Source organism: Lampetra fluviatilis, chromosome 41, assembly GCF_964198595.1.
Source record: "Lampetra fluviatilis chromosome 41, kcLamFluv1.1, whole genome shotgun sequence".
Classification (NCBI taxonomy): domain Eukaryota; kingdom Metazoa; phylum Chordata; class Hyperoartia; order Petromyzontiformes; family Petromyzontidae; genus Lampetra; species Lampetra fluviatilis.
Genome location: NC_136315.1, coordinates 6,562,911 through 6,580,404, shown reverse-complemented (window position 1 = coordinate 6,580,404; position 17,494 = coordinate 6,562,911). Strand labels below are relative to the sequence as shown.

The 17,494-nt window shown below is 49.8% G+C and overlaps 1 protein-coding gene across 16 annotated transcripts in view; it reads left to right on the top strand.

Annotated features, from left to right (window-relative positions):
- LOC144946487 (ankyrin-2-like) overlaps positions 1 to 17,494 on the top strand; it is a 253,800-nt gene that overhangs the window by 222,612 nt on the left and 13,694 nt on the right. For all 16 annotated transcript variants that reach the window (XM_078875404.1, XM_078875418.1, XM_078875417.1 and 13 more), the window contains 4 exons: positions 1,071 to 7,187; positions 9,473 to 9,532; positions 11,867 to 11,998; positions 12,626 to 12,778. In XM_078875404.1, the coding sequence (XP_078731530.1) occupies positions 1,071 to 7,187; positions 9,473 to 9,532; positions 11,867 to 11,998; positions 12,626 to 12,778 (6,462 nt within the window). The remainder of the gene's footprint in view (positions 1 to 1,070; positions 7,188 to 9,472; positions 9,533 to 11,866; positions 11,999 to 12,625; positions 12,779 to 17,494) is intronic.

Genomic DNA, 17,494 nt, shown 5'->3' with positions numbered 1-17,494 from the left:
AACGTAAGCATTTGTTTGCAAATAATAGAATATCACAACTTGCGAGGAACTTTATGATCGCCCGGCCTATTGAATATTGATCAAAAGCGGATACAGAAAAGTATTCTGTGGGGAAAAAATAGCATGACGTTTGTTCTTAAACCTCATGGATTTGTCATAATTTGTTCCATGACAATCCAATTCAGATTTTCCCCCCTCTTGCTTTTCGTCACCACCTGGCCTCGAATTGCTGGCTGGAAAAAGCCATTTCACTTGGTCGGGGCTCACCCTGCTCGTGTGCCTGCATGCTGCCGTCTTGTGTCGCCACTCATGTCCCGGAACTTATTTTCTTCTGTTCTCCATCCATTCTTGAAATGTTTTTGTCACGCACGAGTATTTTGATGATGCTACTGCCACTGCATTAATGGTTTAATACATTTGTTTTTAATAACAGCAAAATTTTGATCTTGCTGTTTTAAATTTCGATTTGAAGCTTTCGTGACTGCAGGGATTCATCTTCTTGGTGTTTTAGTTCGATATATATGTAGAACTATATATATTATCGTGGGGTTGGACATTTCATGTCAGGCTTGGCCCGCTAGTGTTGCCAATTTACAATCAGGAGGAGAATCAGTGAGTTAAAGGGAAATGCTTGTAGTGTAGCGTACATTTAATTGAGCGCGCACGTATGCGTTTGAAAGCACATGGGTGTCGGAAGTGTAGTTAGTGTTTGTGTTTGCATGTTCTGCGACTGGAGGCTCATGCTGCATGATACCAGTGTGACGCTTCACACACACACACGTGCTATTTACGTTAGCCATGCGTCCCTCACCTCGTCACCACCTCCTCATTCTCAGGTCATGAATGTTTCACTTTGTAGTGTGCCTTTATTTTGTTCACTTGTTGACAAAAGCTGCCCTTGTGCTCTGTGCTTACCTTAACCCAAAAAAACAACTTCTCAAATTTCTTTCTTTGTCATTTTTTTTCTTTACCTTCCTCGTTCTGTTTTTTTCTTCTCCCGTTCGTATTTATTTCCCGTTCTTGCTTTGCAAATTTTTCCGTTAATTTGCTCTCTGCTGGCAAACACAAAGCTGGGGCGCCAGGAGGAGAAAGGGAGGTAAAGTCTCCACAGAGGCACGCCCTCCTCCTTGAAGTGGCCGAGATGAAGGAAGACCTCCTCAAGGTCACGGCCCTCCTCGGCACTGACTCGGACACCCTCGGCAAGGTGACCTCCTCCAGGCTGCACCACCAAGGAAGGGCGCGGGGCCTCCACGATGAGGAGGAGCCCATGGAGCTGGTGGGGATGGTCAAGGAGGACCTGGAGCGGGTCAGCGTCATCCTTCAGCGGGGCCACGACGGAGTGCATGCAAACAAGCGGGCGGCCGTGGCGTTGGCACGCGAGGAGGAGGAGAAGGAAGACGAAGAAGACTGGTCCGTCATCGACGAGGAAGAGGTCGAGGAGGCCGCGAGGGGCGTGGCTGTGGACGAGGAAGACGTTTGGGAGGAAGAGGAGGTCGTGCTGCAAACGGTGCGCCCCGTGGAGACGTTCGCCGCTCGTGCGAAGGATGATGCCGGCATCGTGGAGCTGCTCGCATGGGATACGGAAGTGGTGCAAGAGCAGAGCCAGAAACGCGAAGAGGAGAAGGGGGACGAGATTCAGGGCCGTGAAATCGTTAGCGAGGACATCGTGCAGGTGTTCGTCGCCCGGGAGTCTGCGACCGAAGTATTATCAGATACGGATTACGATGAGGTCGACGTGCCAGTGGAAAAAACAGCAGGCGGAGATTCTCAGCCAGCCAAGAGAACGAGTTCTTCAGAAATGGTTGCACCACAAGGAAACGACATGCCGATTGTGACCCCCCCAATCCCTCCTGTCAGAGTACGAACCCTTTCGAAAACAATCAAACAATCGACCCAGGAGCTGAGCCACTTACATCAGCCTGAGGAGCAAGTATCAGCAGAGGCATCATCTCAGCCGCAGCAATCCATCTCGTTTTTGTCGACCGCACATTCAGAGCCAGCGCCCAAGTCTCCAGGTGTGGAGGAAACTCCAATCGGATCCATCAAAGATCGGGTCAGGGCGATCCAGATGAAGGTGGAGGCGGAGAAGGGGCAACAACACAAACGGGCATCCATCACCAAAGAGGTGCACACGTTCGAGGAACACGGAACGGCCAAAACGACCGTGACCTCCACGACAGTGAACAAGGTGACGAAACTCGTGCAGCTCGAAGACAAAGGCAGGGAGAGTTCAGAGAGCCTGGAGGAGACAATGTCAGTAAAAGACCTGATGAGAGCATTCCAGTCTGGCAAAGATCCTTCAAAAGTCGCCATGGGACTCTTTGAGTTCAAATCTGTGTCCGGCGAGGAAAAAGGCAAGCAGGCGATGACAAAGGTCGAGACAGAGTCAAACACGGGCAGCTGGGAAGCATCGACCGAACTGAAACACGATGACATCGAGCACGAGCGTGAACACCGCGAGGTGCTCGCGAAAGAGGACGGTGAACCAGACGTAGAAGCCCCCACTATCGTCTCAGAAGCAACCACAGATGATGCAACTAAAGCCACCACGAGCTTCACAGAAGAAGAGGCAGACAGCGCTGACATCGACAACTTTAGCGAAGTCAGCATCGTCGCTCAGTGTTCCCAGGTCATCATCAACGAAGCTCGCGATGCTTTACCCAAGAAGCTGGGGAAGCAGACGATCGAGGAAGGGTCCGACGTCACCGAGTCCGGGTTCAAGGAGCCGGGGAGCAGCCTGTCGGCAAACGTGGTCTCGGATGACCGGCGCTTCTCGGACTGCCAGATCAGCCCCGACCGGCGGACATCGACGGATTTCTCAGAGGACCTGCGCAATGAACTGGAGGAGAGCGACCGCTACCAGCAGTACAAGAAGAGCACAGACCGACAGACGCTGAGCGAGTTCCACTTTGACGACATGATATCCAGCCCGTTTCCAACCGAGCGGGAGCGGGAGCAGGAGCGGGAGCAGGAGCGGGAGCAAGAGCGGGAGAGCGCCACTCAACAGGAGGCAGACACACCGGAAGAGCCGTCCCAAAAAGAAGTTGTCGTGCCGGCACTTGAAAATGGCAGCTCCGACAGCCAAAAGCATGAGGGGATCGCAGAATTGTCGAGCGTCAGCCTGGGAGATGGAACGTCGCACATCAGCTCCGAGGAAAGCCTCAAGCACGAGGGGCTGGCTGAGACCCTGGAGACGAGCCCCGAGGATGCCAGCCTCTCCACATCCCCGCAGAAAGGCACCCAAAAGGACACGGAGGTGTCCGTGGGACAAACCGTCGTCGACTCAAAGACATCTTCCAAGACCACCGTGAAGTCAACCCACATCTCGCACAACACTTTTGTGGAGGAAGAAGAGGAGGAGGAGGAGAAAGAGTACAGACAGAGAGGAGTTGTGGAGGTTGGTGTCGCAGGCAGTGATGAGATGCCACCTCTTGAAGAAGATGAAGTTGGAGCTGCAGCTGCAGCAGTCACACACCCTGCGGCGGCGGACGGTTACGACACACTAGAGGACCGACACCTCTCCGAGAGGCTGCAACAGCAGGAGGAGGAGGATGAGGAGCCGCTTATGGTGGGCGGTAGTGAGTACACCTGGCAGAAGATGACACGGATGGAGCAGCTGAGCGAAACGGAGCACGCCGTGTCCCCAACGGAGGCCGAGCACAAGATCGAGCGCGAGCTGTACTCGTCGTACCCGAAGGAGGGCGCCGTGACCGATGACGAGAGCCCCCCGTCACTGGCAAGGAATGTTATGGCGTCCGAAACGGAACTCATGAGCGACCTCTTGGGACCCGTGGACCCTGACGCCATCACATCCCCTACCGGATCAGACCAGGACACGGAGCGCGACCTCTCGGTCAAAGAGAGCTCCTTTGTGGAAGAAAAAGAAGCCCTGTCTCCCATCGAAGCTGAGGACCTGGTGGAGTCTGAGGAGAAGCTGGCTCAAGATGTGGTGGACACCCACGAGATGGACTCTCAGTGGACACAACTTGAAGAGGACGGCAAAACGGAGACGGGGCGACCCAGCATGGACCTCTCCGGCCTGGTGTCACCCAATGCAAACAGCCCGTCACTCGACGATTCCATGATTGCGCAGAAAGACTCCCTGGAGGGCAGCCCCGACCAGGAGGAGGCCGGAGCGTCTTCGCAGGAGTCTCCCGACTCGCTGGAGCCGAGCCCGCTGAAGGAATACCCGCTGCCCGACTCCCTCGAGACAAGTCCCGTCAAACTCAGAGCGTCCGAGCAGCTGCCGGAGATTGCGGGCGTGCACGGGACGTCGAGACGCGGGACCTCCCAAGAGCTGCCGGACAAACTGAAGAGGGCGATCGACTCAAAGGGCAAAGCTGAATCGGCCATCGGACGATCGCTCAGAGCCATGATGTCGCCGCAGGGAAGCCCGGATGAAGACAGCCTGGAGCAAACGTCGCTCATGGAGAGTTCGGGGAAGAGTCCAGCCACTCCTGAGACACCGAGCTCGGAGGAGGTGAGTTACGAGGTGACCCCAGGTGCTGTCATCGACCTCAAGGCACCTCCGCAAAAGCCCACTGTTATTCTGGAAGAGCAAGAGGATGAAGATACCTCGGGGATTGAGAACGCACAAGTTGAAAATGCAACCGACGAGTTCCTCTCAATGATGACAGCGAGTGAAGAGGAGCAGCAGCAAGAACCGAATGTCGCAAAACCCCCGACGCCAGAGGAATACATGTTCAAGATGGCGGCTAAGATAAAGACATTTGGCGTTCTTGAGGAGGAAGCCAAGGCTAGGAAGAAGCCCGAAACGTACTACTATGATGACAACATACATGATGACGATGACGATAACATGAATGTTAGCAGGGGATTCAAGACGATTGTCACTCACGAAACTAAGACCGGTGTCACTGGATCGACCTTTTCATACGAATACTCATCCCACCAGAGCTTTTCACGACATGACTCTTCCGCTGATCATCATGAGACGATGCCAAAGGGCGCAGAACGAGAACAAGAAGAATTCGGAGCGACTTCCTCTCCAGAAAGTGAGCCAGAGCTCGGGGAGCTGCGGCAGAGCCACGAGAGCGGACTTCTGGACGAACCGGCGATTCGCGTGGAGCCACCGTCACCTCTCCCGCCTGGAGCCAAAGACGACGACAGCCCATCGAGCCCTGAGGAAGAGGACAGCCTCAAGGATACGCCGGGTGATCGCCGCTCCTTTGCGACATCTGCAGCAGAGCACCAACGACCGGATGGCAAGTCAGAGTTGACACGCGAGCAAGTGAGGGACGCTGCAGGCCACGGAGAGGAAACGTTCGCGTGGACCGAGCAGCAAAGGACATCGACGGAGACCTCCACGATGAGCAGCACCAAAGTAATGACGTGCATGCGGGAGATGGTCGAGACCTCCTCCGCCTACCAGGCTGACGGACATTACTCCACAGAAAGGTCCATGATGACTATGGCCAACGTAAGTGAGGCCGCCTTCTCCCAGGCTCAGACGTCAGTTATGTTCAGCTCAACTGGCATGACGACAGCAGAGGAAGAGGAGGAGGAGGAGGAGGCGGCAGCAGCTGACTTTAGGACATGGGCGAGCGTCAGAGATGACGACTTGGCCTTCGAGGAACGGCTCAGTGAAGAGGAGCAGAAAGTTGTACGGCTGATGGAGGAATCTGCCACCGCTTCACGGAGTGACCACAAGGAGGGATCGCCGGCTAGAACCCCAACCGGCGTCGAGGTGTCCCCCACCGAGGAAATCGTCCCCTTCCCGTTCTGCGAAGGGAAGATGTTCGAGATGACGCGCGGCGGCGCCATCGACATGAGCAAGCGGGAGTTTGGAGAGGAGGGCGTGCAGTTCTTCCAGCTGGGCGAGCAGGATGGAGGAAACAGGAGGAAGTCGGACGAGGAATCGGCCGCCGACGGTGGACATCTGGAGCTGTGCCAGGTTGACCTCAACAAACCCGTGCTGGAGTTCGGAGGAGAATCGGCGTCGGAGCAGGCGGACGATCTGTCGCCCGTACGTGACACTCACCACGGAATGTTCTCGGAGTCGCTCGATGACAATGGATCTGGGGCCACGGTGGCCAAGACGGAGCCCAAGTCCAGAATCCCCATCAAGATGGGCGTCTCTGCCTCAGCGAAGGCCACACGCAAGGAGGCGCCAGCTCCCGAGGTTGCCGAGGTGAAGCCGTTTGTGCGAGAATCCTGGGCGGAGCTCCAGGAGATCGCTTCGCAACAACAAGACGTCCTCTCTTTGTCGCCAAGGCACAGAGAGGCGGCAGTAGCGGGGTCTGTTTATCACGACGACCACGAAGTTGAGTCTCAGCTCATCGTGGAAATCCCAACGGCGGAGGCCGCTCCCAGCGACCACCGCTCCAAGATCCCTGTGCGCAGCACCGCCGTGGTGAGTGCCATGCCGAGGGACGCGCACGACGAATGGGCCGACAAGCAGAAAGGTGAGCCACAGCAACAACAGCAGCGAGTGACGAGGACGTTGAAATTTCCAAAGAAACACGAAGACAGCGCAGTGTCCAGGGACCAAGAGATATTTGAACAGCAGCAGCAGCAGCAGCAGCAACTCGGCCACAGCAGGCCGACACAGCCAGTGGTTCCTGAGCAGCGAGGATACGCGGAGGAGCAGGATCTCTTCGGGGAGTTAATGGAACAGGAGTTGAACTCTGAGTTGACGGAGAGTGCGTCCAAGGTGACCAAACCGCAGTCGAGGATCCCAGTGAAAGCAGCGGCAGGCTCGACGAGGGGAGCGCCGGCATCCCAGCAGCCGGGAGGAGGAGTGGGAGCGGCCGCAGGAGGATTTATGTTTGGCGGCGGAGATCCCCGCTTCCACGACCTGTACCAGCACTCGCTCGAGTACTTTGAGGAGATCAGCGACGAAGCGCAGAAGCTCGCCGAGCGGCTCACGGAAGACGACGGCTGCGAGGACGACTCGGCCGCCACCGACGACGACGATGACGACGACGATGACGACGACGAACGCACAGTGAGGGAAGAGATCCCGGCAGTGGGTGGAGGAGGAGGAGGGGGCGCTACCTTCCCACCACCACCACCACCAGTGGTCACTCAGGCCCACGAGGCCGGGGAGCGAGCAGAAACGCGACCCGTGTGGGAGGAGGCCGTCGAGACGCAGATGCAGAGGATTTATGGAGCCGGGGAGCCTGGGGATACCCAGTCCATCGCTCCCGTCACCACACATGAGCCTAGTTTGTACAGCTCTCTCTCTCTCCCCATCGGCAGCGGCGAATTGTTGTGTGTCAGGGCAGCGCATCCAGTGCTGGCAGATAACAGCAGTTGCCACCTCCACAGGGTGCTGCTTGTGTCTGCCTATAGTATGTATTTATAATGAGCAGGTGACAGCCACAAGAATTCGATTAAGTTCCGTTACTGGAGCCCATTGCAGATGGGGAGGTCGGGGGGGGGGGTTACGTGGCCTTTTTGAGATAACAGGCGGAACGGCATAATTAAAACAAATCTTTGCCATGAGATCAATTGTGATCTATGCTGATCTGCCATGCCTTAGACAGGCATCATAGTCTCCTTACTGGGGGAATAAACAAATATTTGAAATAATAAACAATGTTACCCGCTTATTTAGATATTCTTAAAAATAATCAGCACTTGAGCAGAATTCCTTTTTAAACAGTGATATGTAAATGAAACAAGCTGCTAATCATTTCACAAGAAACTAAAGGTTAATTAAATTAGCTCGATTTCAATTCCCTTTTGGCCATGGAACGGCCCTTTGCTTAATTCACCTCATGAATGCAATCACGAGCACTGAGCTGATAAAATTATCCCGCTCTCGAAACGGCAACATTAATCAAGATAACCGCGTTAAGTTTGCCACGGGCACATCTGCACACTGCATTTACCTTAAAAAAACTACCCTCGGCGCAATTAGACACCTTCCCTTGGGGTTATGGCACCAAATGTGGGTACGCAAGTGCCCCCAAACCCCCCCCAAACCCCCCCCAAACCCCTCCCTCCCCAATTACACGCCTTAGGATGTCTTCTCATTATTGCAAGTGGCTTTCAAATGCTTGACTCTCGACATTGAATTCGAACAGCACGTGTCTAAAATGGAAGTCCCGGATGCTCTGTTCTCAAGACGCAATCATTCGCCCCCTCTGTGCCGTGCCGTCTTGTCCTGCCAATGACGTAGTCGTACTGTGCTCATTCCTTGATGTCCTGCCCTACCCCAACCTCACACCTGATCATGCCCTCTCTGGCACCATGTTGTGCCTTGATTGGCTTTCATACAACATCCAGTGGCGTCCTCTTGTTCATATCCTGTGTGGTGTGTACGTGATGTGTGACGTCGTCACGACGTGTGCCTTGGCCCTACTGCTCTACCCGTGCCTGTCATGTTGTTGTTGTTGTTGTTGTTGTTGTCACGAGCGGTTGTCCTGTGCCCGACCGGACCGACTTGTCCTGTCACGTGCAACTTGGTGGTACGGTGGGTGAAAAATAACGAGGTTTTACGACTTTGCACAGAAACCCCAGAGCTAAAAAAAAACCGCAATAACGAATATAATTAGATGAATTATAACTATTTTTATTCAATCTTTTTTTTTTTTAAATACACAGAACTTTAATGTAGGCTTTGGAAAGCTTACGTGTGGTAGGCCGTAGCAGATGTGTTGTGTGCTTCCCACTGCATTCCCATGCCTCCGTCGTCCTTGTGCGTCTTGTGCCGTGTTTTCTGCCTTCAAATTGACCCCCGTGTGTACCCGTGTCTCACGTCCCATGTGCTGCATGCGTCATTCCATTGTTGTTAATGATGACGACGATCATCATAATATAGTGATAGGTTTTTACCCTTTCGACTGGTACAAAAACTGACACCTTTATACAAGGCATCATGTTTGCGATAACCACAACACAAGCAGTCAAAATGCAAACAAAAAGAAACAAACCTGATGATGATAATAATATGCACTGTCCTTGAAGTTGATTGGTCCACATCCGAGACAGCTTTTCTTAGAGCCTAGTCTCCATTGGTGTTGGACCAGATGACGCCAAAAGGCCTTTTGGACCAATCAACTTCAAGGATAGTGCATATCATTATCAGAGTTGTTTCTTTTTGTTTGCATTTTGACTGCTTGTGTTGTGGTTATCGCAAACATGATGCCTTGTATAAAGGTGTCAGTTTTTTGTACCAGTCGAAAGGGTAAAAACCTATCACTATATTTTGCCACTGGTAAAGGAGGTCTCATAGTGATCATCATAATGTTTGGTGGTGTTTGCTGCTGTTTGATCACTCTTGCAATAATGATGGCAGTGGTGATGCTGTTTGTGAATGTTGTGATGTGGTGGCGCTCATAATATTGCTTACAATTACGACTATAATAAGAATGATGTCGATGCTAGTGGTGCTGATGCTGTTTATGATTTTGGCAATGGTGCTGCCGTTTAGTGCCCAGTGAAATGACGACGACGGTGGCGGCAGTGGTGTTAATGCCGCTCACGATGGTCACTGGTCGTGCAGGTCCAAGCGGTGATGGCGGAGTTCCAGCGCTCGCCGAGAGCCTTGGCCTCAGCTGGCAAGGTCAGTGCCGAATTTTCCCACGAGGGGCCACTGGCACCATCCCGCACATTGGCGGTGGTGGATGAGGGACTGTGATGGTGAAGGGGGGGGGTCAGATGGTGAGATGAGGTTGAGAGGGTAAGTTGTTTTGGGATGAAGTGAGGAGGTGATGATGGTTACGTGATGAGGTACAGGCTGATAGTACCTCACGGTCATCGTCATAGTGCGACGGATTTATTGAAATATACATTTTATTTTTTCACGTATAACTGGAAAACGAAAATTCGTTAAAAAAAATGGTGAGCAATTTAGAATCAAAATGAGAAAGGGTTTAATTCGCCATGAAAGTTTGCACAAACAAGGTAATTTACTATGGCAGGAAGGTGCATACATTCAAAATGTAGGAATTTTAAAACTTAAATAAGTGGTATACAGTCTAACTATACAAAAATTACAAAGTCTAACTAATACCCAGGGGCTAAAGTATGTAAAATTTTGAATAAGTATACAATATAAAATGTAAACTAGCCGTAATATACAATCTTAAAATACAAAAATACAAATAGGGTAACATGTTGCAAATATGGCAACGTGTAATTTTGCACCAACAATCCGCAAATGAATTAAGTACAATGTGGAAATCGCGCCATTCTTGTGGCACAAATTCGACGAAGGAACAATAATCGTCTTGGAAATTTTACAGGACATTTTACAACTTAAGTCTACTGCAGAGAAGGCATTACCGGACCTGGAGAGGGAGTACAAACATTTCGTGGAGTGACTGTTTGGTAATTGCTTTGCTATGGACACCTGATTATCATACATATACCCTCTGATGGCCACCTCGTGGCTCTCCCAGTAAACATGGAACAATGGGCTAAGCAATATGCCAACGTGAACCCAGCATTGGCATGTTTACTTGAACAGGTCTATAGCCTATTCATATTCTTGGGTTTTTTCGGTAAAGTCACGTAGGTAAAAAATAAAAATAAAAATTAATGAAAGTAAAATAAAAATAAAATAAAATCACGACGTTTCGGAGGCAACACAAGCTTCCGTCTTCAGGTGGAACCGTCACAGCACGCTTGCTGTATCAAGTAAATGAGAAATTCCAAGAGATACTACCCCGTATATATACTGGTTGAGGGGGGAGGAGCCAGGACAGGCCCCCTTTTTATTATTATGGTAAGGTTGGTGCGGTTAAAACTACGGCTAGTCTACATAACAAAGGACATAGCCTATTGTTATGTAGACTGGCTGAGAGGGGGGGTGCCAGAGTTGTTAAAGTGCAACTGCTGCTAATGAGACCGAGCCTCTGCCATGTAGATGGTAAAAGCAAAATAGGCAGGTCAGGAAGAAACAGCCTCCTGCTATGTTGCTTGGTGGGTAAAACTTAAAGCAGGGAACCAGCGTGTGAAAAAAGAAGCTAAACATGATAAAACAAAAGGTCTATAGCCTACTCTGGAACGCCAAGCTGGTAAATCCACCGGTAGAGCCCACGGCAGTTGAGGTAATAACAAATTACTTAGGTTCACGCTAAAACGGCAAAAGAATGCAATTAACAGATCAACGTGTCTGACCACCAAACTAGATATGCAACCCAGCAACATTTAACAAAACTCGACTCTGTTGAGGAGACCCAGAACATTGAGACTGATCCAGAGTTTGCTTGCTTAAACAAATGTTGCTTGATAATATTGGTCTGGACAGTCAAATAAATAGGCCGATGGGCTAAAAACATTTATTTACGTGTGGGAGGCATACAACAGTGTACTTGCTTATACTGGTAGGAACCTCCTGGTTACACCAGCCCCACAGGGGATAATCGTCCGTCGTGCATCCAAAAATGTGAGGGGTGGGGCTGGGTGGAGGGGCTGGGTGGGGAGGGGAGGGGCTGGGTGGGGAGGGTGGGGAGGGGCGAGTGGGGCTGTGTAGGGGGTGGGGCTGGGTGGGGAGGGGCTGGTCACCCCGTGGTGCCCTTATAAAACTCAACGTTTAACCTACTCACGCTGGCTTGTGCCTGCCCTCACAGTCGGCCATATTTGCGGAATACACCACGCCACCGTTGACCCTGGCCATTGACCGAGCAACCCAACGTTCTTACCAGCTCCCTCCGCAGGAATGTGTTAGATTTTTTTTACGCATTACACAAAAGTATCGTGACAAAAAGAGGACTCACTAATCATATGACCTGCAAAACACTGGCCTGAGTTGGATCTCGCCGACCCGTCCCTACTGGACATCCGTGAAAAAGAGTTTCATAGTCCATTGCATTCCTCTAGGATAAATAACGAGATTCTGATCGCAGATGAAATAACCACAGCAAACAAACATTACATCCACTGTGCCAAGCAGAGCTGGCGAGGGAGCTGGGCTTCTCGGCCGAGCAGATCCGACAGCTTCGTGAGGACAACCCCGAGTCTCTGGTGGACCAGGCGGCGAGCCTCCTCAAGCTGTGGGCCGAGAGGGAGGGCACCACCGCCACACGTACGTCCGCCCTCTCCCGCGCGACTAAACCCCTTCCACGTGATCGACTAATGTGCACAACCGTCCTGGTCACATCTTGGCGATAGGGGCTGTTTATTATAATAGCCCATGAGCCAAAGGGGGAGAGGTTGGTTGGTAACACCTGGGGAGGCAAATGCTGTGGGCAGTATCCACCATCTACAGAAGGCTTAATATATACACGCACACCAGTATTTTTCATGTTCTGTAGATGTTTCATTTCAGGGTTTTTTTCTCTGCCAAATGCACCTATGCCATAATTTAATGCCATTTTTTTTTATCAAAATGCTACTACGCTGACCTTGCCATCATACATATTTGTAATCGAGAAAAATGTTCCTTAAAAGAAAATCAGTGGTAGCATTAGCCACCCTGGGTCGTACCAATACGATATTTTTGGGCCAACAAGCTCACCGCAACGATAAACACAAAGAAACTTCTTACACCAGGACCCACGGCAGCCATGCTATGCCACTGGTCCATATGATTGCGCCTGGACCCCCCCCACAACCCATGGGCCCTGGCACATTTGCACTGCCTACACACTACTGGGTAAGCTGCAAGACCGTACCAACGCGCGTATCCCGCGCATGTGCTTTGTTTACTCAGCGGGGAGACTCATCCCCGCGCTGGTGCGCGTCAACCGCGCTGATCTCGTGGGGCTGGTGCAGAGCGGACAGAGCGGGCAACGAGAGAGCGCCTCCGAGGCATCCTTCTCCTACAGCGAGCTCGAGCAGACCATGCAGCTCGACACATCCGCCGGTGGGAGCACAGAGCCACACGCGCACAGGGTCGTAACACGGATGACTCGACTGTAGAAACCACACAACCACGCAGGAAACAAGACTCCCGTCGTACAGAGCACACAACTCGGAACAACGCAAAGTGTGACACGGATGACTCGACTGTAGAACCCACACAAGAAACAAGACTCCGTCCTACAGAGCACACAACTCGGAACAACGCAAAGTGTGACACGGATGACTCGAATATACAGACTACACATCTCGGAGGGTGACACACATAGCTGATCATACACAGCATAACATAAAAACACACACTAAATAACGCACACCACACAACTCTGCGTAACACATTACATTGCACTATACAAACCACAACAAACAGATCATGCCATACACACTGCATCACTCCACACCCTCACACCATCCAATCTGCACGACATTAAAAGCATCGAGCAAAAACACACACACTAGCACTAACAACCACAGACAGCGAAAACGTCTTTAAATAATTAGTGGTGATAATGTCACGGTGAAGTCTCTGCCACTCTAGGTGCACTTTGACAATATTTTCTATTTTTTATTGACGGCCAAGATGATTTTGGGAAGCTTGCTTGAGTGATGGAACAATGTTATTAGCGGAGCTTCTCTGTATCCTCACAGACCCCCTTGTATAACCACTTTACACTGCCCTTCTATTGTGAATGTCACTCTCATGTTGCTGTTGAAGGGAGTGCTGCTATCAGCAGCCCAGTCGCGTCGTTCACGAGCCACTTCCACACACAGGCTGATGCTGACATTGCTGGTATGACCTGGCGCAAGTTCGCTCAGCTCCAGGTTGACATCAGGAGAGCCCTGATTTGGAGTGGTTGGATCCATGTTTTTGTAGTATGGTATTTGTATTTGGGAGTAATATGGTTCATCATCCGTGTATGAACCACCAACCTGATTTGACATCACTGCCAAGTAAAAAAACAAATTGTTTTATATAGTGAGAAAGCTAAGGGTTACTTGATAACAAATTTAACTCCGCATTTCAACTACCAGGCCTTCTGGAAAGGTGTTAACAGTTTTGAATGTTGGAGGTGCTGAACGTTTTACCCTCTTAATGGTTCATCAGCCCAGCTACTGACTTCCAAATATATAATATATTCGTATTTTTTATCCTGGGTACCGTCACTTCTTCAGGAGAATTTAGATAAGTGGCCAATTGGTATTTATGGCTAATTCCTTTTGAAATCACATTTTGCATGTAAGAAAAAAACCTGAAAAGCCAGTAGGCATATCAAAAGGAGTCACGCAGATGTGTTCATGAACCCACATTCTGAACCGGTGTCTCCTGGCCATCTAGCAGCCCCCAGCGGGTTTGGAAGTTTCACGTGATCCACCTACCCAACCCTCGCCTTCAAAGCTGTGGATCACGAAGCAACTCATCATCAACACTCGGGTCTAAACCAGTGAACCGTGGTCGGCTATGGGACTTCCATTGAGTGAGCATCGCTCTCCGAACGCGATTTCTAATTGTGCGGTGCGTTTGTTTAGCACGATGTCCCACGTCGCTCAACGTGCCGGGAGCTTTTTCACGTGGGAGAGCAATGTGGGACAACAGGCAAAACACCGCAGTACAACAGGCAAAACACCGCAGTACAACAGGCAAAACACCTTGTAGAGTTATGGAGCCGTGCCACATGGGCGAGGAGGCCACAGATAAAGACTGCGGAGCCCCCTGAAATGGTAGCAATGCAGACGACGGTAATACTTCTAATCATACAACACCGACGACCACTGCCTCACCTGGCAATTCGTTATTTTTGGTGGAAGCGTCAAAGGAAAAGGTTACGGTACAAAAAACAGACCCTTGGTCAGAGAAAAGCCTTCTCTCACTTGTTCACTTTATTAACCTTACTGTTGTTTGTTTTCTTTTCTGTTTTCCTTCCTGCTTCCTTCCTTCCGACGGGAACCCTCAGTCGGGCCACATTAACAGCGCACGCCATCCTGCACCGCATCGATGTTGCTTCTCTCATGTTTCACGCCTGGCGCCATGCCAATGTCTCCACCCTCGGTGTCCGTTTTGTGTTTGAGTCGCCTTCTCTTTGGTTTCTTTGGCTTCTGGGAATTATGACCAATAATTACGACTAATATTTCGTTTCCCAAAATGTTTTTTTTGCTTAAAGATTATGAGAACAAATGATTTGCGTTTGCTATTTAACGGCTTGGCAAATGTAACGGTGGCATTTATTTTTAAAAGTATTTTTTCTTTTAAGAGCACAGTGCATGCAAAGCAAAATGTAAGTCGGTTGCTTTGAACTTATATTCCCTACGAGTCACTTTTATTTTTAATAATAATTTTACGCTATATTTTTTTTAAACATTCTTTCTATGGCAAAGTAGCGTTCACTAATCTTCTATTGATTTAAAACATAACACCGTACTGTAATAGTAATAATGTGTTTTAAATTCAAATATGCAAAATTAGGGCCGTGCGTCTTTGGATGTACGGCTCGGTCCCTCGTTGCGAGTTTCGTGCCTCCTAGACGTTGCAGGGATTCCGGTTTCCATAGAAAGCTCACCCCAGGAAACTTGACAACATTAACCCATCCCCCCCCCCTTCCCCTAAAGCAAACCATAGATATACATAAATAAAAACAAAATATGCGAATATGCAAAAGTGTAGATAACTGCTCCAAGACACTGGGGTTACATTTCTGGTTGCCGGGAAACCTGGTAATGATCTAGGAGCGTGCGGGTATGTGTGTGTGTGGGTGTGTGTGTAGTGCGTGTTCACACCAGACCCCTATCACTGGTATAAGTCACTGCCCCCACACGTCGTGCGGTGCGGTGTAGAGATTACCGTGGCGCACTGCAGGGGGAGAGGAAGTTGCGTTTCAAAAGGAGGGCGGCTTCCAGGCCTCCCTCCCGCCTTTCCCGACATCAGTGTGCCACATCCCCCCCTCCTCCCTTTATTTCCTTCCCTCATTCCCTTCCTATCCTCTCTCCATCATCCAACAACACCTCACTAGGCCTCCTGCAAACTCGGTCACCCTTTGCTCGGTTCGGCCTCTTATAAAGCAGACCCCATCGAAAACCACACGCGCTCATGGGACAGGAGTGGGTGAAGCCAGAGGAAAGCTGCCATGAGAACGTGTGACAAGCACATTTCACGAGGCAGTGCAATAATAATTAATAGGTGAAGGTGCAGCCCTGCAATTGCATGTCTGGTGGAAGGGCCTCCACTAGAGGGAGTACGCGAGCACTCTACAGAGGGTTTTTGGGATACTCTTTCACACCTGGCAGCATCTTTAAAGTGGCGGGGGTACCCGCAGAAGCACCCCGCATCAGAATAATTTACTATTGTAGTCTAAATACCTTAGCTTTTATCAACAATGAAAATAATGTTTTACAAGTTAAAATCAGATGTTAAATTCCTCAAAATACAAATTCCTAGAATTCAAATAACACTTTAATCATGATCAATGATTAATATTCTGACAAACAGGTAACATTTTAAGAAAAAAATAACGGTCATGACAAACGTGATTTATGAAAATAAGAATTGTTAATAACATTGAAATACATATATTAAAATTACAAGTTCATTTATGGCGAAATATTCTATCCCATGGAAATAAGAATCAATGTATTTAAGTGATTAGCTGGTTCAGCACCATAGACAACCAGCCTTTCCTGAAATGCAGGGTGCATCATTGGGCCAACACAAAAACGTAGCTCATGAATGACACGGGACCGCACACTCATGGCTGAGTGTGCGGTCTGATAGCAGACCATCACTACAGGTGTACGGGAAGATTAGCAAACTCTTTCACGTGGCAGTGCAAGTGACTTATCCACATTTCACCCACTGATTGACATTGCACGTTGCAACTAGAATGTTAATTAATTGCAGGCAACTTCTTGGTTCTTTCGGTAAAGTCACGTAGAAGGGAAATAATAAAATAATAAAAATAAAACATAATAAAATACAATTCTCACGACGTTTCGGCCACAACACAAGCAGCCGTCCTCAGGTGAAGACAGAGCTGTCTGAAAGACAGCGCTCCACTTCGTGAGAATTTTATTTTATTATGTTTTATTTTTATTATTTTATTATTTCCATTCTACGTGACTTTACCGAAAGAACCAAGAAGATGAATCCCTGCAGTCACGAAAGCTTTAAATCGAAATTTAATTGCAGGCAAGTTTATATATACACACACACACACACGATAATAACCGTTATTTACTCAAGAAAAACCTCATTGAATCTCAATACTTCATTTTCAGATGGGCCCTCTGCATTGTCATTTTGTCCAGTTCCAAAAATATACCCGGGGGCAGCACTCAAAAGCTTCCTTGCATAGATTCAGGAATCCATTGCTGTACTGCCATCTCCTGGTCAAATCGCAGCTTGAGCATTTCCACAGTCTCCCATCCAACTACTCACCAGGCTCAACTCTGCTTTAGCGTCCATAATCTGATGAGATTGGGCAAATTCACGTAGATTGGGCAAATTCACGTGAATTGGTCGTACATGCCAACCAGTACCTCTAAGACTTCCCACGTCACTGGGGTAATACTTTGAAAAGACCCGTCAGCAGCCACTGTGCTCCAGTGAAGGGGTACGACACGGTGTGGTGGTGGTGTCAAGTGGTGGTGGTGTCCTATCACCGGCGTTGTCTCGCTTGACCCTGAACCTCTGTCTCCACGGCGTCCATCCCGTGCAGTAGTGATCGTATAA